At 51.5% G+C, this 25,192-nt stretch overlaps 1 protein-coding gene across 8 annotated transcripts in view; it reads left to right on the forward strand.

The window, feature by feature from the left end:
• Positions 1-25,192, forward strand: part of ADCY5 (adenylate cyclase 5) — a 145,024-nt gene that overhangs the window by 62,688 nt on the left and 57,144 nt on the right. For all 8 annotated transcript variants that reach the window (XR_013372164.1, XR_013372166.1, XR_013372167.1 and 5 more), the window contains exon 2: positions 22,055-22,204. Coding sequence is in view for 5 of the 8 variants with exons in the window: in XM_077883783.1 (XP_077739909.1) it covers positions 22,055-22,204 (150 nt within the window). In the remaining 3 variants the exon portion in view is untranslated. The remainder of the gene's footprint in view (positions 1-22,054; positions 22,205-25,192) is intronic.

The following is a 25,192-nucleotide window of genomic DNA, read 5'->3' on the forward strand; positions in this document are numbered from 1 at the left end:
GACCCTGGGTCGTAAATATCCTTCCCTCTCCAGATTGCTCTGAAAACCGGGAACAGAGGGGCCTGTCCCAGAAGGGTGGCTGTGCCTAGACACAGGATAAGCTGGGGTGAGGCCTTGACACTTGACTGTGGGGGCCCAGAGTTTCCAGGAAGGACACCCCATGGAAAGCCCTCTTGGCTGCGATTGCTGGCAGCGGGACCTAGGAAAGCTCAGCGCCTGGTTTATCTCTGTTTGTCGTCCACTGAGGAAAAATGAGAGTACGCTTCCTTCTCCGAGGTAGAGCTGTTTATATCTGCAGGATCTTGATACATGCGTGCAATGCTTTCACACACACAGACTTGGACACAGTACGTCTCCCGCTTTGGACACCGTGGCAGTGAACAGACACTAACCAGACCTGGCCCGTTTCCCCTGGGAACAGATGCACTGCCCTGGAGAAGGGACTCTGGTAGGGGTGGGGTGTCACTGGGCGAGGGGGGACCGTGGGTGGGGGGGCTAACTTGAAAAAGCCTGGGCTGGAGCTGAGGTTAGGCCATGTGGGAGAACAGCCCCCTCACCAGGAGACTGCGTGGACAGCTCTCCACTCTTCAGTCCAAAATTACCTGCTGCATACCTGGTACACTGCTCAACTGTCCCATCTCGGTCCCAGGTCTCCTGAACGTTCAAGTCTCCCGGGTCTGATGTGGGTCAGTCGGCGCTTTTGTCCATAGTCCCCTCATGGTGTCTCTTGGTTTCGTCTCTTCTCTCCAGTCCATCTATCGCCCTGATGCAGCAGCATCCCTCCCCTACAGACCTCTCTGTGTCCGCCCTTCTTTTTTTTTTTTAATTTTTAAATTTATTTATGATAGTCACAGAGAGAGAGAGAGAGGCAGAGACACAGGCAGAGGGAGAAGCAGGCTCCATGCACCGGGAGCCCGACGTGGGACTCAATCCCGGGTCTCCAGGATCGCGCCCTGGGCCAAAGGCAGGTGCTAAACCGCTGCGCCACCCAGGGATCCCTGTGTCCGCCCTTCTTTGCGGCTAGAGACGGATGGTTCTTCCTTCTTGGTGATGGAGAGCAGCAGTGTTGCACGATGGTTAGCCACTTCCTCCCTGTGTGACCTTGAGCACGTTGCTTGACCTCACTAGGCCTCATTTTCTCTGTGTGTAAAATGGGAGTTTTTAACTGCACCCCCTTGCCCCCAACGGGTGAGTCGTCATGAGGACCAAAGGAGGTCCCACCGGCATGCTATAAGCACTCGGTGGACACTCAATGCTTGTTCTTGAATATTTTCTCATCGTGAAACTCCTCCTCCCACCCCACCCCCACCCACAGTGGCTGTGACACCAAGCTTTTCGTTTGGGTAGACAGTGGTTCATCCTCTGAGCTCCTTGAATACACAGCGCCGTCTTGTCACTCTCGGATCCTGCCGGGTGGCCTCTGCACTGCCCTGGCCATGCTATGATTATTCAGGGTTGTCACTTTCATGTGAAAATTTCCCCTCCTGTCCAAATTCTGTTCAGCTCCACACTCCAACCTGGCCCCTCCCTGAAGCCTGTCTTGGCCTCTGTGGCCCACGGGAGACATCTGCATTCTGCAGATCTGCACCTGCCGTCTTGCTCTTCGTCATCTATTCACGTGGGTTCTCCTGTGCTCTCCACCTTATACTGAGTGTGCCTTGAGCAGGGGCCACATCTTGAATGTCCGTGGCATGTCTCATGGGGCCAGTCACATACTGATTTGATTCCTCTACCATGGATAGCTGGGATTTGACCATAACCATCAGTAGAAACGTCTCCATCAAATACAGGGAAGTCCTGTCCTGATTTTATAGGCACCAAAAGGTCGAGAGATGTGTCTTAAGGTTCCCGAGTGACTGCGGTAGCAATGGGGTTGGAGTCCAGCCCGGGGCCTGTGCTCCTGCAGGCCTGGTCCTGTGCTACCTGAGGGGCTCCTGGCCAAGTTCCCTGGCTCAGCAAGAGTCACTGATGAAAACCAGACCAGCCCTGCAAGTGCCAGGTGGCAGCTTGGTGTTGGTGTAGGTGGCTTGTGCTGGCGCTTGAGGCACTCACAAGGACCTCTGTCCCAACTGCCCTTCAGGAAGGACAGGGGGCATCACTGCTTGGAGAGCCGGGGTGACGTGGGGAGGATCTGTCCCTCTCTCAGCCCTCACTCTCCCGGTCCTGTTCTGGCTCCGGAGCAGCCAGCTGAGACTGCTGGACTCCAAGAGAGTTCCCCATCCCTCCCGGTGTCCGTCCAGCTAGCTGCATTAAGTGAGGAAGCCAGTGTGCATGGTTAATACTAAGCAGCCGAGGATTTCTAAATGCATTTGATCGCTTGGAATGCACTGGATGATTTGTAGCAGACTTCCTCTCTTAATTATTTTGAGCTCGTACTGAGGTCAAATTGGTTTGTATTCCTTATGTACATAGCTGCTGCCTGGAAATGGCCGTGGTTAGGATGAGCCAGTCATGCCTTGACATGTTTGCCCACGCTCCTGCTCACCAAATGTTTATCAAGTGCCCGCCACGTGCCAGGCACTGTGTGGGGTTTAGGGGCTCTGTGAGAGGTGGTCTTGGCACCCAGGGAGCTCCCTGGCCAACCCTCTAGTAATTTGCTGTGGGACAGCCTGTGGCCATGTGTCGCAGTGCCCACCTTTCTGAGCACCTGTGCCCTCTCCTCTGCTTGTTAGGGCTCAGGTTCCCCAGGATCAGGGTGGCTTTGCCAGGCTCTGCCTTCTGCTGTAGCTGTGGCCCTCTTTAAGAAAGCCCTGCCGACAACCATTCAAACTTGCAAAGCTGATTTATTAGGGGAGCGATTGTTTGCTTCAACTAGGTGACTACAAAGGATGCACCCCAGGCTTCCTTCCCGTGCAGCCCTTGATCCACAGCAGACCATCAGGATTGGCTGATGCCAGCCATGAGCCTGGCCAGGCTTTCCTGCCCTTGTGGCTGGTGTGGGGCAGGGGGCACACAGGGGTTTTGGCGGCCGAGCATGAGCCGCTGTGTTCCTCTCCTCTCGAGCTGGCACGCTCTGTCATCCCAGGTACAGGCACGTGGCCCGGGAACGAGAGCACCTGGAATTGCTGGCTTGGGTTCTGCTCCAGTCTGCCTTACTGAGGACTAAGGCTCTTTCCAGCCACCTCAGCCCTGGGAGGGACTCTGCTCCTCCTAGATGGGGAGGAGAAAGCACTGTCCGGGCTCCCCGGGTCTGGGTGCTCCCAGGATGGTGATGTCATTTGGGGGTGGAGATTCTGACCCACAGGGCATCGTGACGGTTTCTCAGATCCCACAGCATTACTGGGAAATGCCTATGTTCTGGGGGCCAGAGGAGAGTGTGCAGAGTCTTTGGGGAGAGGTGAGGAGGCAAGGGCTTATCAGTGGGGTTGGGGTGGGTATAAGCAGCCAGGACTAAGAGAGGTCAACGTTGTAGCAGAAAAATGAGGGTAAACTAAGGGAGAGACAGAGCTTTCAGGCTGGCACAGGAGGTGACCTTTAGGAGACGACAAAGGATTTTGGACGTGCCCCTTGGCAGAGGAACACTGGCCAAGACCGGTTGAGAGCCCAAGGATCTGTGTGGTGGGCTCATCGGAGGGTGGCGCTGGGGCTCTCAGGGACAGCCTACGGGGCCAGGCAAGGGCTGAATTTCTGTTCACTTTCCTCCACCAACTCACATCATCTTGTGAAGAAAGGAAGGAAGTTGAGTTGTAGAAGAAAAAGGGGAAAATGGGCCCAAGGGTGAGAAGGGGCACCGTGGACGGTTCTAGTCCCACTACAGACCTCAGGGGCCTCCCTGCCCCAACCTCTGCAAAAACCCCAACTGTCTCCCCCCAGCTCAGTCTGAGCCCAAGGCCCAGCCACTCCTGAGGCGAGGTACTCGGATGGCTTTTGCTTTCCTACATTCGCTGTATGGGAATCCGGGCCCATCAGACAGGAGCGTAAGGTGTTCAAAAGCCCGTGCTCCCTGGCAGGCCTGGCGGCTGAGAGCCTCCCGAGAAGCTTGAGTCTTTGCTTTCATTCCTGAGTTAGAGGCTCTCCAGATGCCTCCCGGCTCCCTGCTTTTAGGTAAAGGACATGTGGTCTCTCTAGTGAAGGGCTGTGTTCCCCAGGCAAGAGCCTGAAGAGGCCACTGGATGGAAGAGAGGAGCCCCTTCTCCAGCAGAGGGGGTCCCTGTCTTTGAGGGCTTCTTCCCCTCATGGGTGGAGCCCCCAAGGCACTGCCCAGCGGCTGTGGGAGCAGCAGGCTTGCCCCCAGCCCTTGCCCATCCTCCAAGCCTGGGTGAGAGAGGCTGGGCCGCAGGTGCACAGCGCCGGGAGGCCCCAGGCCGGAACCCTCGTGGGTCTGGTCACCTTCCCCGGGAGGTGCTTCAAGACACTTGACAAATACCGATCCATGTCCTTCCCCTCCCTACTTCCCTCAGGGACTGGGGATAGACTGGGCAGGGTTCTCAGTTTCTTGCTTGGACTGCATCTACCAGATGGGCAGTGGAAGGTAATTGCTTTTCGGACATTTTATCTTATTGCCCTATTTAGTTGACCAACAGTCCCTGAGAAGTAGGTAGTACGTCCTTATTTTATAGAAGAATCTCAGGCTTACTAGGGGCCGTTACTCAGTGGCCACCACTCGTCCTATAAGTAGCTGAGCTGAGACCTGAACCAAGGCCTTCGGACACCAGATCCCACGTACTTCCCCCACACCATGCTTCACCTTGAGATAATGCAGAGCCTGCTCCTCCTTTCCCCTGGGCCTCTGGTTCCCAGCTTGTGGAGTGCAGCCACTACACCTCCTTCCGCCCTTGAGAACCCAGCCCCTCTGTCTGCTTTGTCTCTGCGCTGGCGTCTGGGCTCGGGCCCAGCTCTTGTCAGGAGGACCACTACCTCAGAAACCTTGCACCGTCTTTCAAGTGGCCTTCTCATGTTCACGCTTCCAACCCCATCCTGCCTTCCTTCATCTCATGCACTCTGCATGTCGTGGCTTCTCCCTTCTGTCCTGGAGCAAGTATCAGGAGAGGAGGAGGAAGGATGGGCTTAGGCTGCCCTTGGATGCTCAGAACTTGAAACCTCGGCTGTTTGCAGTTATATTAGGGTGAAGGCCAAGCTGTGTACCACAGAGACGCCACGAGACAGTGGCTTTAAGGAGTTGAGAGTTTCTTTCTCAGGGAGTGGAGTCGAAGTGGCCTGGCCCAGTTCCATGGGGTTCTTCCACCACCTACATGGACATTATCCCCGTCTGTGTGGTCAGAGCTGGGTTTGGAAGCTGTCCGGGTTCCATTCCAGAAGAAAGAGCAAAGAGGTGCGGTCCAGGTAGAGCAAGGGGCTTGTCTGCGGATGGAGAGTTGTACACACCACTTCCCCTCTCACCCCTTTGACCTGAGCATCATCATACGGCCCCAAGGATGGCGGCTGCGTGCCTGGCCACTGTGTGTTGTTTTGGAAGAAGGGGAGAATGGATTTAGGTAGACCACAGTCTCTGCCAAAGCCTTTTAATAAATGTATTTTTAAAATAAAAAGGTTAATCTCAATGATCTACTCGAAAGGGACGGGTATGAGGGGTGGTAGTGGGATAACCTAGAGCTCATCAGGTGGACCTCGAGCTGAGAGTATGTTTCTGGAGGGTACGGGGTGGGTACGGGGTGGGTCTGCAAATGAATGTCTGCCACGCTCTTCCTCCTGGGTGCCTTTTACAGGCAGACACCGGTCATAGTTGAGTTTAAAGGTTCACGCCTCGGCACCCCAGGTATGTTCTCTTGGCCCCGGGGGAGGACTTAGCTCTAACTCCTCATACCTCGTGGCGTCAGTGCCAGCCCTGGTTGGTAGGATGGCTGGGAGTGAGTGGCAACCGGACCAGGGCCAACTCTTGGTTTTCTCTCCCGGACACTGAGTCCCACCACGGAGAAGGCTCCCAGGACGTCAGGGCCCTTGGGAAGCAGCTGGGAGCCGAGGGGTTAACCTTCTCTTGTTTTACATAAGAAGAAACTTCATGGGCCTCCGAGGACTTGCTGAGGTGGCCCAGCCAGGCAGGAGAAGGGCTGGCCCTGTGGCGACCTGGATCCAGGTCCTCGCCTCACCTCGTGTGCCATTTCCACGTGATGTCCCCCCTCACGGGCTCGGCCTCTGGGGATTTCCCAGGGCCAGACCCAGGGCCAGCCAGCCAGTCAGGGAGTCCCCAGCACGACACCCAGATCCAGTTCCCAGCTCAGCGGAGCCCGCAGCCCACTCACAGGGCCGCATAGACTCATCTCCCGACTCCTCCCCCTGATGGACGCCACCTCCAGGCCCTCCCTTGGCGGCGTGGCTGTTCGTGCTGGGTTCATTTGTCCATCTTTGGCTTGTCATCTGCATGTCGCTTAATGGGGGGGTCCGGTACCCCGCCCCTCCTGCCTCACGCTGTACAGTGTCGGAAGCAAGGACTGCTGGCGGCCTGATGTGAGCTGGAATACTCCAGGCCTTGAAAGCTCCCTGCAGCCCTCAACTTCCTTTCCATCCACTTATTCGTGTAATAAGCATTTACGGGGGCCTGCTGCGTGTCCGCTCCCCCGGCGGAGGGGATGTGCTAGGGCGCAGAAGGCGGCATGGCCAGCCCCGCGGGGCTGTCCTCCAGCGCCCCCCGCCCAGGCCGCTCCCGGCACGGCCAGCCCGACTACGGAGCGTCACACCAGTAGCGTGTGGGCCCTGGTGTTTTATTAGCAGGTGACCTCCGCTCCATCTTAGAGAAGAGGGCTTCGAGATCCCAGGAGGCGATAGGACTTGCCCAAAGTCACACGGCTCGCAGCCGGGTCCCCTGACTTCCAGCCTAGTGCTCCGGCCGTCGTCTCCCCCTGCCTTTCTCTGCAGGCAGTCTCCGGGGTAGCCTGGGGAGCCCCCGAATCCCTGCTGAGGCACCTGGCAGGGCAGGCTCAGGATGCCCCCTGCCCTGGGTCACGCGCCGCGTGCCTTCCACACGGGCAGACGCGTCCCCGTGACGTGTCCCGCCACCAAGTCAAGGTTAGGTAAGCGGGCTAATGGCAATTTCACTTTTTCTTGAGCTTTTCTGTTTTCCTTCCCAATTCAGACCTAAAATGGGCCCTGGAGGTGAGGCCTGGAGGGAGGGAGAGGGCGTGGGTGGGTGGAGGTTAGCGGGTGGCGAGGCACGAGGACAGCCCGCACGTCACCTGTGCAGGGCGGCAACCAGAAGTCTGTGTGTGGCGGTGCTCTCTCCTCTCCCCCTGAATCCGATTCCAGAGCTTTGTCAGCCCCTTCCCTCCGCCCACACAGCCTGGCATCATCCTCATCTGTCACCACGGCTCACCTGGAACAATGAAAGCCTGTCTGACTCTCCTGGAAGGGGGAGGAGGAAGCTGAGGGTGGGGGACCTTGGAGGGGGGGCTGGATAATTGTTCTCGGAGATGATTTTTGGAGGAGAGAGATTTCATTTGCACCGGATTATAAATAAACTGTTAGTCCACGAAACTTCTTGCCAGGCCACAAAACAAACTCCTCCTTACCCCGGAGATCAGAGAAGTGCACGAGGAGCAGTTTATGGGTGAGCAGACCCACCACCCAGCTTCTCTAGAAAGGCTTTCCAAGACACTCTGAGCGGCCAGCCTCTCCGGCACCCCTGTCCCCTCCCCTGCCACCTGCCTCCTTGGTTTGGTTTGGGCGGGGGAGGTATCTAGGTTTCCACCCCGCTTTGTGCATGTGATCCCTGCACCTTGGCGGTGGGGAGGCCGTTGCCTGACATGAATTCTGAAGGCCTCCCGCCTCCTCTGGGACTCCCCGTGGATCCCGCACAGGTCAGAAGGGAGACTTGTAGGGCTTCCAGATGTAACCAGCTGGCTCTGTGCTGCAGTGTTGAGCCTTCCATTGCATTCCAGGAGAACTGGGACCAGAATATTTGAAAAAGGGGATTTCTCAGAAAATCCTGTGAGTGGCATCTCCATTCATGGAAGTAGGGTCAGGACAAGTGTCCAGCCTGAGCATCCAGAGACTCAGGCTGTGGCTGCTCCGTGGTTGTCCCAGGTGGCAGAGACCTGGGCCAGCACCCACTGCCTCTCCAGTTTTTTGATATATACACACATAATTTTTTGTTTGTTTGTTTGTTTGCAAATTCAGGATGAGAACTTAGCTTCCTAAGTCCCCAGTCCCTTCTCTAGACTGAGCCACCTCCAGACGTCATTCATTCATTGCTCCCAGGCTGCCGTTTCTCCCCCTGGCTTTAAATCCATATACTTTCCCACGAGTTTCATGACGTGCTAGATAGTCCCGATGCTTCAATCTATCCCTGGGCCCCCATCCGAAATCTTCTTATCTGTTGGGGTCTTATGGATGAGCCTCAGCCCCTGCACACCTCTTCTCTTTTCTCCTTGACATTTTAGGCCCCGCAGAGCCAGACGGAGTGGCTGCTGTGGAGTGCGCCATCCAGAATGAGTCCCGAGCCTGGCAGATGAAGGAATCTGAGCTTTGGGGGAAAAGACCCCCTAAAGGACAGGAGAGAGGCCAGTCTCTCTGAGGCCCACAGGTGGGGCTCTAGGCAGACTCACCGATTGTCAAGTTTTCCAAAACACCAGTTGGCTATTTTGCAAATCAGCCTGTTGATGATGGCAAGTTGCAGGTCCCTCTTGACCTGCCTCCCCTTTGTTCTATGGCCAGCTCTGCTGTTCAACAGAAATGTAATGAGAGCCACATACATCATTTTAATTTTTCCAGTAGCCAGAAAATTAAAAAAAAAAAAACCTACAGATAAGACAAGTTTTAACAGTATTTTTTATTTCACCCCACGTAGCCAGCGTATCGCATCAACATGTAATCTCAGACTCTGGTGTGACTTCCACGCTTCGGGCACATCTCCGCTCAGATGAGCCCCATTTCAGGTGCTCGTGCCCTGTGGCTGGTGGGTGCCATCATGCACTGCTGCCCTGCTGTTGGCGGATTTTGTCCTCCGCTACCTGCTGCATCCGTTCCAGCTGGAACCCGTGCTTTCTCCCGAGCACCCTGGGAAAGACCACCTTCCCTGCTGGCCCCCTCGCCACCCCTATGTCCTACACCCTTGTGGTCTGGACTCCTACCTCCTCTCTGAGGTCACCCGTGGGACCCCTGACACCCTTTGATTCATCCTCAGCCTCTGCCACAGCCCCTGACCATGGGCTCTCCAACTCTTGCTTGAATCTTTCCCTTCCATTTAGCTTTTATGACACTGTCTTACCCCTTCTGCACACCCCTCCCCTGAAGCCAGTCCTGCCCTGGACTTCCCTGCATGGATTAAGAACCAAAGTTCTTCCTTTCCCCTGGAGACTCATTCCTCTGAGCTGCTTGCTTGGGACATCGTGAACACTTGTTCTCCTTCCCCTTTCGCAGGGCACCTGGCCTCCCCCAGGCTCTGCCCCTCCTTGTCTGTGCCATTTGCCCAGCTCTCTGTTTGACCTCTTCTAGCACCTTCTTCTTTGCCGCCTCCTGCCCAGCCATGAAATGAATATCCCCAAAGTGTAGCTCTGATCACATTTTCCTACAGAAACGCTGCAGCGTTAGAAGTTGTAATGAGGGGGATAGACTTATGTTATAATGTTAGATGAAAAAAGCAGGACATTAAATTATAAGCAGTAAGGTGACAGCTTTGTGAAAACAAAACCAAAACGGAGTAGATTGGGAAAAAAAAAAAAAAAAAGAGGGATAAATTAGTTAACTCTAGCCGTGTTGGATAGTAAATGGAAATTTTTTTTTTTAACTTTTTTTTGGGAATTTTCTTTAGTGAATACACATGTTAGGTATTGAGAATTCAGTATACTTTTTAGTTTTGGAAATACAGCCACCAAGAGTTTTAATGCTTCCTGGGTCACGTGTCTCCCCCTTCCCCGGGGCAGGGACATCCTTTGTGATGCAGCCGTGAACCCTGCCTCATCTCTGGCCAGTCCCCCTAGCTTGTTCTGTTCCAGTCAGCATTGACTTCCTGGGGTTCCCCAGGCAGCCTTGTACCCCCTCAAAGTCCCTCCACCCCTTAATTCATGCAGTTTCTGCCCCCAATTGCCTGGATCTATTAGCCGAGAAGTTCCTACAGCCTGCCCTGCTCACAGTAAAAGCCACGTCTCTTTCCCCTCCTTTTTTTTTTTTTTTTTTTACTATAAATTGATCATTAGTCTTTTTAAAGAGTAATACATATAATAGAAAAGTTGGAACGTCTTCGGTGGCCTAAAGAAAAGGGTCTGAAAAGATCCTTCCAATCCTGTTGCCGCCTAGAGACGGTCTACCACTGTTAACACGTGTATATTTTTAGATTGGGATCATGTCAACTATGCAGTTCTGTATTCTCTTTCTCCCCCACTTGACATTAGATTTTGAAAAGTTCCCGTGATGTTAAATATTCTTCAAGTAAAACGTTGCAGAGGCCTTGACCTATTTCAGGGTGCTGAAGCACCATAATTTACCCAACTCCTCCCTAGTTCTTCAACATTTCTGTTCCTCGGAATCTTGTAATCACCCGAGCATGGAAAGCCCTGCCCAGCACAGTGAGTTTCTGTGTAGCAGAGATTTGTGGGTCAAAGAGTATAAACATATTATTTTTTAATTGACGTGCAGTTGCCACAGAACGTTACCTTAGTTTCAGATATACAACAGTGATTGGACGGCTCTACACTATGTGTGCTCACCACGCTGTCGCCACCATCTGTCACCATGTGATTGTAATACGGTTGACGGTCCTGCTCCTGCTGTACCTTTCGTCCCTGTGACTTATTCATTCTGCGGCCAGAAGCCTGCACCTCCTTCCCCCGTTCACCCCTTTCGCCCATCCCTCCCACCCCCCACTTCTGGCAACTATCAGTTTACTCTCTGTACTTAATGGGTCTGTTTCTGCTTTTATCGTTTGTTTGTTCACTTGGTTTTGGGGTTCTGCATGTAAGTGAAATCATATGGTATTTGTCTTTCTCGGAATGGCTTATGTAACTTAGCATAAGACCCTCTGGATCCATCCACGTTGTTGCAAATGGCAAGGATTCATTCTTTCTATAGCTGAGTAATATTCCATTGTAGGTATATATATACCTCATCTTCTGTTGTTTTTTTTTTTTTAACATTTTTTAAATTTATTTATTTATTTATTTATTTATTTATTTATTTATTTATTTATTTATTTATTTATGGGAGACACAGAGAGGCAGAGACACAGGCAAAGGGAGAAGCAGGTTCCCTGCGGGGAGCCCGATGTGGGACCCAATCCCAGGACCCCGGGACCACACCCTGAGCCAAAGACAGACAGACGCTCAACCACTGAGCCACGCAGGTGTCCCTATACCTCACCTTCTTTATCCGTTCAACTGTCAGTGGACACTTGGTTTGCTTTCGTATCTTGGCTTTTGTAAATAGTGCTATAAGAGACATAGGGGCATGTATGTCTTTTCGAACTAGTGCTTTCATTTTCTTTGGGCAAATACTCAGGAGCGGAACTACTGGATCACACAGCATTTCTATTTTTAATATTTTGAGGAAGACTCCATACTGTTTTCCATAGTGGCTGCACCAGTTTATATTCTCACCACCAGAGCGTGAGGGGAGAGTATGAACATGTTTAAGGCTCTTTATCCATATTCCCAAATTGTTTTCCAGAAGGATGGTACCATTCTCCTCCCCAGTGATGGATGGAAGGTGTCTGTTCTGTTGCATTCTTGCTAATATTATTACCATGAAAAAAAAAACTTTGCTAGTTTTAATAGGCGAATACTATTTTCATTTGTATTTCTTTGTTTGCTAGGGAGGTTTCACATTTTGTGTGTGTGTGTCATGCGTTCATCAGCCATTTGTAGTTTTACTTCTCTGAATAGCTTGCACGTCTACATTTCTGATTTTTCTGTTAAGTTCTATTTATTTCTTGTCAATTTAGAAAACACTTCATGTTAAAACTGTTGCAAACTGAGTATTTTTTGCAAACTGAGTGTGTGTGAAACTAACTTGGCGTTGAAGATTGCAATGCCTGTAGTGTTCATGTCCTCTCAGCACTTCTGTGCATGTGCCTGCCTCTGTCAGCAAACTTGCAGTCCTGGGGCGGGGGCCAGGGGCCAGGTGGCCCAAGGCTGAGCTTTTCCAGACCCGCGCCCCTTCCTCCCCAGCACAGTGTTCTGCCCTGGGCGGTCAATCAGTGTTTGCTGAGTGACTTAAAGAGGGTATCCTGCTCAAGTGAGTACTATTCTGTGAAAGCTGTGGCTTCTCTTTTGAATAGGTATACAAGTTCTGGGGTCTTCCTAGGAATAAGTAACCAAAGATGACAAATATAAAGTATACAGTGTGATCATCTCTAAAGGCACAGCTGTTCAAGTTACAGAATAAACTATCTCACTTGTTATACTATTTGCTTTAAAATGTAAGGAAATCCAGGGCAGCCTGGGTGGCTCAGCGGTTTAAACACCCAGGGCGTGATCCTGGAGTCCCTGGATGAAGTCCCACGTCCGGCTCCCTGCATGGAGCCTGCTTCTCCCTCTGCCTGTGTCTCTGCCTCTCTCTCTCTCTCTCTCTGTCTATCATGAATAAATAAATAAAATCTTAAAAAAAAAAAGTAAGGAAATCCAAACCACACTGAGGTACCACCCTACTCCCCCTAGGATGGCTGTAATCAAAAAGATGTACAAAAACAAGTGTTGGGGAGCATGTGAGGAATCAGAATCCCCATATACTTCTGGTTGGAGTAGAAAACGGTGCAGCCACTTTGGAAAACAGTTGGGCAGTTCCTCAAAATGTTTAGCGTCGATTTATCATGTGACCCAGCATCCTGGTCCATTCAAGCTGCCATAACAAAATACTGTAAGCTGGGTGGCTTAGACAACAAACATTTATTTCTCTCAGTTCTGGATGCTGGCAAGTCCAAAATTCAAGGCACCAGCAGATTCAGTGTCTGGTGGGAAACTACTTCTTGGCTTATACATGGCTATCTGCTCACTGTATCTTCCCAGGGTGGAAGGGGCATTAGAGCTTTCTGAGATCTCTTTCTCTCTCTCTTTTTAAGAGGAATTTATTTATTTATTTATTTATTTATTTATTTATTTATTTATTTATTTTTTCTGAGAGTGAGCGTGAGTGGCGGGGGCAGAGGGAAAAGGAGAAGCAGACTCCTCACTGAGCGGGGAGCCCGATCTGGGGCTCGATCCCAGGACCCTGGGATCGTAACCTAAGCCCACAACACTTAACCGACTGAGCCACCCAGGAGCCCCTAGATCTCTTTTATAAAGCGCATGAATCCCAATCACTAATCCCACCCTCATGACCTAATCAGCTCCCCCAAAGCCCCACCTCCTAATGCCATCTGCTTGGAGTTAAGGATTTTAATATATGATTTTGGGGGCGAGGGGACACAAAGACTCAGTCCAGAACCTCTGTTATTTCCACTTCTAGGTATATATACCCAAGAGAACTAAAAACATATGTCTGTGCAAGAGCTTGCCCATGAATGTTCATGGCAACATAACCCAAATTCCCGTAATGGATGGATAAATAAATAAAATGTGGTATGTCCATTCTATGGAATATCATGTGGCCATAAAGGAATGTAGAACTGATGCATTCCACAGCAGAGATGAGTCTTGAAAATATTATGCTAAGTGAAAATAGCAGACAAGAAGGCTACCTATTATATGCTTCTGTTTATATGAAGTGTCCAGCACAGGCGAATCCATCCAGACAGAAAATAAATTAGGGGCCGACGGGAGCTGGCGGTGGGGGTGCGGATGGGAAATAAGCAGTGATTAATGAGTGTGGGATTTCTTTTTGGGATGTTGAAATGCTCTGGAATTATATAGTGGTGAAGGTTGCAGAATCTTGACAATACACTAAAAACTACTGAATTACTTACTTTAAAAGGGTGAATTTTATGGTACAGAAATTCTATCTCGATGAAAAATAATTAAGGGAAGCCGGACTAGAGAAAGGCTTGGCCGCAACAAGGCACAGGGTGGGCTTTCTCATCCACAGTGGTGGTTCTTGGAGAGAGCGAGTTTTGGAGGCTGTGGCCGGGAGCAGGTCCCTAATCAGCATTTTATGTGACCGGGATCTATGAGGAAGGCCTGGGGCACCTAGGACGGTAGTGAAAGTCGAGTGTTTCTTTATTAAATAGAGTAAAGCAAAAGGAGACCTAAATTAGGTTGGGATAAATAACAGCTTAGTCAGTAGAGTAGGCTGAGCTCTGCTCTTGGAATGAGAATCTGTGATTTGGCTCTGCTGCGGCTGTGCCGGGGAGCTGCAGACAGGACTCCTGCCTCGAGCCTTGGTGTCCTCATTGGCGAAAGAGGGGTGATACCCACCCGGCCTGCTTACCTCGGCAGCAAGTGAGGAGGAGTCAGTGAGATCGTGCATGTGCAAAGTGTTTTAAAGCTGTAAATCGAGGCGCCCAGTCATTCCTAGATAGTTGTCTTTCTTCACATTTTAGTCTGTTTTGCCTTTCCTAAGAATGTATTAAGCAGATGCTAATTATTGATTTGTTCATCTTTCATGCCCTGCTTGTAGTAACAGCGAAATTCTATTAAATAAACATTATACTTTTAGAATCGTATTATAGATTGCTATTTTCCAGAGACAGTGAGTAGCCCTGTCACATGGTTGGAGTAGGAGATGAGAAGGGGAATGTGGCCTGTAATGAGGCTTGTAGAGTCTTAGTGCCAGTGCTGAGATGGAGGCTTTATCTTCCTGGTAATAGGGAGTCATGGCAGGCTTTGGAGCGGAAGGTGTCATGATGTGAAGGGATATGGGGATCTCTGACATAGAGCATTTCAGAGCAGGAGAGATTGACAAGCCCTGAGCACCTAGATCCTCGCTGGAATGGAGAAGGAGGGGGTGCCTTCTGGGCAGGACCCCATGGGAATGAGGACAGCAGAGAGCCTGGGCATGTTTGCCCAGAGCCATTGAAATAAACCAACTACCTCCATGAAAGAGGATCTCATCATGAAAGCCCCTAAAGCAGAGATAATGTGGCTTTGGTCCCCAAAAAAGTATACAGCAGGCTCCATTCTTTGGAAGGGACAAATTTTTAAGAGGCGTCACTGTGACTTTTTTAAAAAGTTAAAAAAATATGTAATATTTTTTTAAAAGCCATTTAACACCTCATTGAGCTCGGTGAAGCATACAAGGAACAGAGCTGATGTGACTTCCAGGAGTATATAATTTAAGATTATCCTTCCTTGATTTATTGTATTTTGTATCATAATAGGATTCCACTGAGGTCCCCCGAGCTTCCCACCACCACCGTGTAGAACAAATGAAATCTGGGGCAGGCAGTAGAAACTCTTGTCAGGCTTGTCAGCTCCTTTTATCTGGGACTCATTTGGTTGCTGGTTTGGTGTGTTTGCAAATAGAAAAAAAGACTAGCAGGGGAGGGGCTGTGCCTGTCTTTAGGGCTTGGGTCCCAGGAGAGGACCTTCCTTCCCTTCCTAAGTACCCAGAGCAGCGGGGAGCCACTCCTCAGCCCACTGGGGCCCAGAGGTGGTCTAGACCCCTGTGGCTGGACGGGTGGCCTTGGAAAATCAGATCCCAGGTTCGGCTGGCACTTAACAGAGGGGATTTCAGAGTTTGACATAAAGAGGAAGCACTGTGGTCTGTGTGTGCAGGATCTGCAGAGGCTGGAGGAGGATCTCGAGGGAGTGGGGTGGAGTGGGAGCTGGGTCACACCCAGTGTTCTAGGACTTTGCGGGGGGGGGGGGGGGGGGGAGAGGGTTGTCATAGAATTGGGGGAGGGCAGGTTTGAAAAGGCTCCCTCGTAGGAATGCCAGGTAAAATACGGTTGCCCAGTTAAATCTGAATTTCAGATAACAGCAAATGATTTTTTAGTATAAATATGTTCCCAATATTGCATGGGGCATACTTACACTAAAAAAAAAAAAAAAAAAAAAAAAAAGAGGCACTGCACACACTGGGGGCAACGTGACTTCACCCTCGGGACCAAATCAAACCTGCAGCCTGCAGGCAGCGAGAGATTGGTTTCCCAAAGTGCTGGGGTTTTAGAAATACCTCCGCCACTGCCGCCAGAGTGGCAAGTGTTCATGGGCATCTCCCCTGGGTTTCCACGCAGAGACTAGAATTCCAGACATTCCCTTCTAGCAGGAGTTCCTCCCCCTGTGGTCCCCAGACCACCTGGGCCCAAACCATCTGCTGGGCTTGTTTTAAAAGCAGATGCTGAGGTGAATCCCAGGGAATGAGGTTTGCTGTATTGTTAGGTCTGCTCATTACGCTACCTGGTGTAGGTGTTCACACACACACACACACACACACACACACACACGCTTGTGCACGTGTTCCATGTGGTTAGATCTGTCCCTGGACGTCGATGCAAGGAAAACCGGCAAACCCTTAATTAGGCCTTGTTTCCCTGCTATTGTGAATGATACCTGCTATTATTTACTAATTAAGTCATTTACATAAGGACAAGGTTTCTACTTTTACTATGTCTGCAAGGGGCTCAATGACTGAGAATTTTTTTTAGTGGAGAAGAAAGCCAGTCAGCATCTGGACCCTGGTGCTCAAAGTGTGAGATCATTTTTAAGCCACAAACTCCTTCCTAGAAGAAGGCTTTCAGCAGAATTCCACCCGATTTTACTGATGCCTCCTCTCCATTCATGACATTAGTGTCTGCACAGGAGCCTTAGCATCTGTGAGAACTGGGGCACAGATCTCTGCTTTTTGGGTGAGTGGTGTGTGTGTGTACGTGTAACAAACACATTGGTCTCTTTCTTGTTCACTCTCAGGTGAAATTTGCGGAAACCACCCTTCCCAATGACCTCGTCGAAGACCCCTGTCTCGCACCCCAGCCTCACACCCCAGCACCCTGTAACTAGCTGCTCTCCCTGTTTCGTGTTTAGTGAATGAGAGAGAGGGACACAGAGACACAGTAAGCTCAGCAAAGCCATTTGGACCCCTATTGGGTTACTGGGCATCATTTTACCTGGATTTGTACCGTCTGTTGCTATTGGCCTTTTGGCTGCAGGAGGAGTCCGATTACAGCAGGAGAGGCCCGGGGATTAAGACCGAGATGCTCCAGCGGCCAGTTGATAATTACCTTGGGGGTCATGTCTCAAAATAGGTTCTGGTCCCTTTCTGGCCTTCGAGAGAGGAAAGGCTGCTCTTTCTCTGTTTGGCTGGCTTTCATGCTCTCTCTTTTAGTCCTTCCCACATCTTACTCTCCCTCCCTCCCTCCCTCCCTCCTTCCTTCCTTCCTCCCATCCTCCTTTCCTCCCTTTCTTCCTGAGAATAAGCAGGGAGAACGAGAGAGGGAGAAGCAGGCTCCCCGCTAAGCAGGGAGCCCAACATGGGGCTCGATCTCAGGACCCTGGGATGACGACCTGGCCAAAGGCAGATGCTTAACCCACTGAGTCACCCAGGTGCCCCCCATTCTTTTTTTTAAAAGTATAACTTCAGGGATCCCTGGGTGGCGCAGCGGTTTAGCGCCTGCCTTTGGCCCGGGGCGCGATCCTGGAGACCCGGGATCGAATCCCATGTCGGGCTCCCGGTGCATGGAGCCTGCTTCTCCCTCTGCCTATGTCTCCGCCTCTCTCTCTCTCTCTCAATGTGTGACTATCATAAATAAATAAAAATTAAAATAAAAGGACAACTTCAAGCAGTAGAATCCACCCTTCCTGGTATATAGTTCTGTGGGTTTGACAGAGGTGTACAGATGTGTAGCCACAATCAACATATGGAACAAGTTCTATCACCTGGAAACATTTCCTCCCGCTGCCCCTTTCATCAACCTCTCTCCCTGGCCCCTGGCAACCACCGGTCTGGTTGCAGTCCTTCCAGTTTTTTTGGCTTTTCCAGAATGTCATGTAAATATGCCATCATATGGCCCTTCGAGTGTTGCTTCTTTCGCTCAGCATCATGTGTCCGAGACTGGTCCATGTTGTGTGTTATCCCTAGATCGCTCCTTTTTTAGATGAGTCATACTCCATAAACATTCCTGCACTGATTTTTTTTGTGTGTGTGAACATAACTTTTCATTTCATTTGAGCAAATACCTAGGCGTGAGGTTGCTGGTCATACGTGTGTAACTGAGGAATTGCCAAACTGTTTTCGTAAGTGGCTCTACCGTTTTTCATTTCTCGTAGCAAGGCCTGAGAGTTCCAGTTACTACGCCTTCCTAGTACCTGTGTTGGCACCTGTTTTTTCTTTTTCTTTTTGTCATTTTAGCCATTCTAATAGTGTTGAACAGTATCTTGTTGTTTTTCAAAATTTCTATTTCCCTAATAGCTAATGATTTTGAGCATCTTTCTCAGTGCTTGTCATCTTTATATCTTCTTTGATGAATCATCTATTCAGATCTTTTGCTCTTTTAAAAAGCGGGCTGTCTTCTTATTGTGGACTTTAGTTCTTTATGAATTCTGGGTACAAGTCTTTGTATCAGATATGTGATTTGCAAGTAATTTCTCCCATTTTGTGCTTATCTTTTCATTATCTTAACAGTGTCTTTTGAAGAGATACGCTCTTATTTTTGATGATGTCTAATTTATCAATTTATCATTTCTTTTATGGATCAGGTTTTGCTGTTATATTTGAGAAATCTCTGCCTAATCCAAAGTCCTGTGTTTTCCTTTGGAAGTTTAACAATTTCAGGTTTTGCATTTGGGCCCATGAACCACTTTGAGTAAAGTTTTTATATATTTTGGGAGGTCTGAGTTAGTCCTACATATAGACAATTGTTTGGCACATCTTTTGTTGAAAAGATGGTCCTTTCTTTAGTGCCTTTATATATTTATAAAAAAATAAAAGTATGATCTATGATTTGCAGATATTTTTCCCCAATTAGTGGGTTGTCTTTTTAGTTTCTTGGTTCCTTTTAAAGAACAGAAGTTTTTGATTTTGATGCAGTATAATTCATTTATTTTTCATTTGTGCTTTTGGTGTCAAACTAAGAAATCATTGCCTAATCCCACGTCATGAAGTTTTACTTTTATGTTTTCTTCTGAGTTTTATGACTATAGCTTTTAACAAAACTTGCTTACATATTGAAATACAGTTGCTTTTTATATATCGACCCGGTATCCTGTGATCTTATATCCTTGTATTTCTAAACTTGCTTATTAATTCTGGTAGCTACTTTGTAGAGTTTTGGGGGGGTTTCTACATGTCTTCTGCAAATATAGACAATTGTATTTTTTCTTTTCCAATCTGTATGCCTTTTATTTCTTGTCTTATTGCATAGTCTAGAACCTCAATGCCAAGTAAGAGTATGAAAAGGGTCGACCTTGCCTTGTTCCTGGTCTTAGCAGGAAACATTCAGCCTTTCACTATTAAGTATGACGTTAGCTATAGGTTTTTGTATATGCTATTGATCTCTTCCATTCCTAATTTGTTGAGATTTCTTTTTAAATCTTGCCTTGATGTAGAATTTTTTCATATTCCTTTTCAGTAACTATTGAAATAACCATATGGTTTTTCTATTTAGTCTGTTGATATGGTGAATTACATTGATTTTTCAAAGTTGAACCAGCCTTCTGTTCCTGAGATTAACCCCACTTGGCCGTGTTGGATTCTCAAGATACATTATCCTGTCTAAGGGTAGCTCCTCACTTCTCTTTCCCAATTTTTCCTGTTTTTAGTCATCTGGCCCCTTCTTCTCCTTTTAAAAGATATTCCCTAACTAGAACATTCTCCAGCATTCCCTGAAGATGGCTCCTTCAGCTTTCACCTCCTCACCTCATTCTCCTTACCTCTCTCTCAGTGGTCCCCAGTGGCTTTCTGAAGTCTTGTCATCCAGGTCTCCCTTCAGAGTCACTCTCATGATGAATACTCTAGGCCATAGTCTCTTGCTCCCTGAACCTTATTGCCCTGGTCTTATGGCTCTTCCTTCTGAGTCAGCTCTGCATTCTGGCCCCCAGCCTCATGCAGAAGTCTTTGGACTTCTGTGGTAGCCTCCTGACCTATCTCTGACTCCCTCAGCTGCTCTTGGCCTTGATGAGCCTTTGTGAAGCTGATGTGCTCATCTTGCTCTTCTTTCCTTCAGTAGTCCTTCATGTTCCTGTTGTATAAGAATTATGCTAGGCGTCTTCAGCCTGACATTCAGATGCCCCTGCAGTCTGGCTCTTATCTGCCTGTCCAGCTCCATCTTCTCTCTGTGGACTTCCCCTCAGGATCATAGAGCCTGAGTTATTTATTCAAGGACCCCTGAGTACCTCACAAACCTAAGCGTCACGGATACTCTTTCCAGGGATACCCTTTCCTGTGCCTGCCGGACTTGCCAACTATGCCCCAATCCCAGGCCCATGTGCCTGGCTTGCCCAGAAGTTCTCCTCTTGCCTCCTCATGATTCCTTGCCCTCTTGCTTGGTGCAAGACCATTTCTGCTTCCTAGTGCCAGTTCTCTGTCAGGCTTGACCCCTCATCTCTTCACCTGGATTGTAAGCTTCATAGAACAAGAGGTTTTCTTTCCTTGTGTTGAGTAGGTTGTGTTTTTCTCTGCCATGTTTTTATGTAAAATGACAGTTCTGAGGTGGATGGGATTCAGGTGAGGTTGGGGGAGTTATGAGTCATCATCAGAGTTGGTGGAGCTAGTAACCTGAGTTTGCCCCTTCCCCGAAGGCACATCCAGGAAGCATCTGGAAGATATCCAGGAAGTGCTCGAGGCGAGCTCACAGTGTCCTGCAGCCAGGAAACCAGAATTTATTGTGCAGCCAAGGAGAGAGCAGGACTTTGAGAGATTGGAAAGAGAAAGTCTCTTTTGGTTCACGGCTCAGGACAGTCACGGTAGAGCGGTATAGGTGTCTCCAGGGAACCACAGCCCCACATCCAGCATGGAGCCCACATGACCTCCAGACTTGGACTGGCTGAGGACCCTGAGTGGAGGTCAGGATGCCTCAGAGCTGGGGCTGGGGGTGGGGGGAAGCCTTCAGGTCAAACAAAGACCTGAGGGAAGGACAGGACTTCTAGGTTCCAGAGACAGAGAGGCCCCTGGAAGAAGAGGGTGGGGCTGTCTGCTAGGTCACACCAAGCCGCTCAAGTCCAGAGGGCTTCCGGAGCTATAGCAGAAGGTGCCAAGGCCAATTGGGGTTCCCTTCCGTCATTGCGACTAAGAATCAAGCTGAGGGAGGGATGGAGTCCTAGAAGCCTGAACATCTTTGTGTGGCTTCTGCCCTGCATAGCCCGAGGCAAGGGCAGGACTAGCATCTGTTTACCCAGATATCCCAGTAGCTAGCTGGACCTGCCAAGAAAACGTTTGTCTCAGATCCTGAGCAAATTTGGGATCTGAAGTGTGCTATGTGATCTTGCTTTTGTGGGGTGTGTGTGTAGTGTTGTGTTCTCTTTTCCCTTAGCTTTTCAGTAAATGCTCCTTTCCAAAGAATTCCAACCTTGTCTCCGCGACCTGAGGGGCAGTAGTACTTTTCCACACATGCACCTCCATCGGCACGGGGAAGGGCAGGAGTGTGGGGCAGAGGGCGATGGTGGATGCTCGCCAGCTGGAATGGTGCAGTTGTCAGGGGGCGTCTGGGCTGGTGCAGAGAAGGAATGGAAACCCAAGGAAGAGGAGACAGGACCTGCTGTTGACCCTGACCCCGGCTGGCCCCGGGACCTTAGCCTTCTCCCAGACCTCAGAGGGTTTGGCACACTGCTGGGTATCTCCTGGGTAGCCAGCAGGCACTTGCTTCAGCTCAGTGATCCCTGGGGAATAATAAGCATTAACGATAATCATCTCAGACTTCTCTGCAAAAGGGCAGTCCTTTGTCCTGTGCTGGACTCTATCATGCTTTCAAAAAATGAAATCCCGTGACCCTTATGGAACTTTCCTTGCAAACTCCCCCCCGCCCCCACCCCACCAGCGCATACACAGCTCCATCACAGCATCACCTGTATGCCTAACCTTTTCGTCTCTGGTGCTGTACGCATGCACAGTATGGTTATTCAGAGACTGGGTTCCTTAGGGCCACAACCTGTCACAGGCCAGCCAAGCTCTGGGCTTCGAGGAAGTCAGAGAGCCTGACCTATCCTGCTTAGCCGCTCCCTGTGGTCAGCCATGGGTGAGTGTCCTTGCTCGCAGGTGGGTGTGTGTGCTAACGTGGGGCCTGGGGTGGGGGGCAGGGTTGGGGCTCCAGCGACTGGTGCCCACTGCGGGCCTCAGCTCCGTGTCTTCATCTCTCCCTCTGCAGCTCGTCTCCAATGTCCTCATTTTCTCCTGCACCAACATCGTGGGTGTCTGTACCCACTACCCGGCTGAGGTCTCCCAGAGACAGGCCTTCCAAGAGACCCGGGAGTGCATCCAGGCACGGCTCCACTCGCAACGGGAGAACCAGCAACAGGTGGGTGAGGCCCTCCTGTCCTTGCGTGGCCCAAGCCCTGCCTCTGCCTAGCTGCCTGCCGTCCCACCAACTGCGCTGCGTGTAGCCGCCCAGCCCCACCCCACATCCAGGCAGGGACTAAGCCAGAAGGGAATGTTTTCCCTGGAGGGAGCCTAGCATTTCTGGCTCTGTGGGAATGCTCTAGGAGACTTGGGAGGAAGAGCTCTACCCTAGTGCTTGCCCATTGCCCCGTCATGTTCCCCTGCTGCCGACAGGCCAAGCAGCCCAGACCCTGGGCACGGGAAGGGGCCCTCCGCCCTCCCCAGTGCCCATGAGTTAGAGCGGTGAGAGCTGCAGCACTCTATCCGGTTCCGGTGCTCCCAGCAGCAGCCCCGGGGACACCCTCCTTAAGCTCTTTATCTGTGCCGAGTTCTGGGGTTTGGTTGGTTCAGAGGAAGGATGGTGGTCCTGTCTCACCCTAAACGCCGCTCTCAGAGAAGTTTTGGGCAGGGAAGTAGGCCGTTCATGGGGCCCACAGACTTGGAGGGCTCCTCGCGGTGAGCGCTGGGGCCGGGGGAGCTGCCCCCTGTGCTCTCTTGGGTGACGGCCGGGCAAGAACCGAGGGCTGGCCGCCTGCCTGGCTGCCCCGCATCCTGGTGGGGCGCAGGACCCTTGTGCCCTCGCCTGAGTGTGAGCCAGATGCGTTCTGGGGACTCTGGGACACAACGAGCTGAAAAACTCACGGACTAGAGCCCCAGAGACGGGGCTGTGTGACCCCAGGGGAGAGTGTGGACGGGCCAGCAGGGTGACAGGGCCCCCCTGGACTGGCACTTGGCGTGGCTCTCAGTGATGAAGTTACTCCAAAGCGGTTCCCCTCTCTTCTTATGTCCGTGTCTACACAACAGACACGAGTGGAGTCCTGCTGCCTTTGAGCTCAGGGAGAGGGAGACAGACCCCCCATGGCCTCGTCGCTTGCCCAGAGAGCACGCTGTGGGCGCCCCAGGCGCACAGGAGTGTGACCACAGTGTGAGAGGGTCTGACTCTGACTCTGTCCGGACGCACCCCGAGCAGTTACATGACGGGGGCCGGCCCGAGCCAGGGGGCGAAGCTCTGCAGCGTCTCCCCAGCGCAGCCCACCCCTCCCGCCAGCGGCCTGTCCCTGCTTTCTGTCCAGCCCTGCTGCTGTGGCCGGTGTGTCTTGCCAGGTCCCCAGCTCATGCTGTCCAGCCTGAGGCCTGGCTGGCCCCGGGCATTCTTTTGGCCCCGTCAGAGCTCCTGGTCCGGCTCTTGAACAGCCCCATGGTCAGCGGTGTCCCTGGGTTCTCCTACTGTGTTTTCTGTCCAACTTGCTGCCCTTCTGCTCCCTACCCTAAGCCCCTCCATGCCTCAGAGGCCCCCCGGCTCGTCCCAGCTCCAGGCTCTGGCATCTGTCGCCTGACATCGGGATACCTTCCTTCTCTTTTTGTGTCAGGGAGTGTCCCTTCTCACTTCTGGGCCTTGTTCCTTCTCCAGTAAAATGCGTATTTTACAGCTCATCATGGTTTCCTTGTACTGGCCCTGGACAGGCTGGACATTCCAGCAAATCCACAGGGATTTGGGGAAGAAAATCCATTTGCTTTAGCATGTTCTGAGCCAAGATACCAGGGAGGGGAGGCGTGCTTCCTGGGGACAGGCACTCCTCACCCCGCCAGAGCCCAGTGGCTCTCGGGCCTCCCCCACCCTCTGCAGAGAGTGCTGCTCTTGGGTCCCTGGAGGGGTCCTTGGGGGGCACTCCGAGGTGCCGCCTGATGGTAGGACTCAGCGCTGCTCCCCAGCCACTGCCCCCCTCCTGACCCGCAGCCCCAGAAGTGGTTATAAATGTAGGAAGGTCTCTCATGGACATAAACAGTAGATGGCACGTGGTCCCCCAGCTGTGCTGTATTTCCATAGAATTGCCCCTTACTCTGTGTTTCTGTCACCAGGACCTGAGAGTTCAGGAGATAGGAGGTGGCCCTCAAGGGCCACATCCACTGATGCTCAGGGAGACCAAGCTAACCCACAGAGAGCACCCTGCACGGATTACCAGTGTTCTCCAGGCCCGAGGCTGAGGGCTGTGCAGCTGAGCGTAACACAGCTCCGTCCTCAGGGGCACCTCACTGCATGCACTACAGGGAGGCCCGGTTAGCAGACCCCCTGAAACCCTGAGTGATCGGGGGCTCCAGAGACAGGCCCTGCGTGGTGAGGGGATGCTCTGTAGCACCAGGACCCTCCTGCTGGGAAGGGGGGAAGCCTGAGGCAGGATTAGCGGCAGGATGTGAGGATGGTGAGCCTAGCTGAGGGGCTTGTGTGTGAAGACAAGGAAACCCTGCCAGGAGCTTGGGCAGCTTCCCATGGCGCACTGGATCTGGAACACAGTTCAGGGCCTGCCGGGTACAGGGAGGGGTAGGCGGGAGCCAGATCATGGAAACCTTGAGGCCAGGCTGGGCTTGTGGGCTGGCTCCGGAAGCTTCGGAAAGCATAGACGGGTTTTACGCAGGGCAGTGATGGGGTCAGGGGTATGTTTTAGAAAGACACACTGGCTTGCAGTGTGGAGGATGGACCCGAGGCAGCAAGCTGGGACACAGAAGTTGGTGCAGGGCCTGCTCTGGTCGCTGGGGTGGGACCCGAAGGAGGCCTAGAACATGCGAGAACCAGATGCTGGGATGGTAGAGGTGCTTCAGGAGGATGAGAAGGCAGCCAGGCCCGGGCTGGTGGGAGCAGGCCAGGCGCCGGAAGCGGGCGGGTCGAGTGGGGGTGTTGGCTTGCAGTGGAAAATAAAGCGGGGTGGGCTCACCGGCTCCAGAAGAATCCAGAACCCGGGGGAGCTCCGGAGATTTTGCACCGGCAAGTGTCACAACAAAGGCAGTGTACTGGAGAGACTGGGGCCATACAGGGAGCGGGGAGGCCGGGGAGGGGCCGTCTGGCTGGGATGTAGGCCTGCGGGTGGACGTGCAGCAGGAAGGACCGGAGTCTGCGTCTGCATCGCAGGAC

Source organism: Canis aureus, chromosome 35, assembly GCF_053574225.1.
Source record: "Canis aureus isolate CA01 chromosome 35, VMU_Caureus_v.1.0, whole genome shotgun sequence".
Classification (NCBI taxonomy): domain Eukaryota; kingdom Metazoa; phylum Chordata; class Mammalia; order Carnivora; family Canidae; genus Canis; species Canis aureus.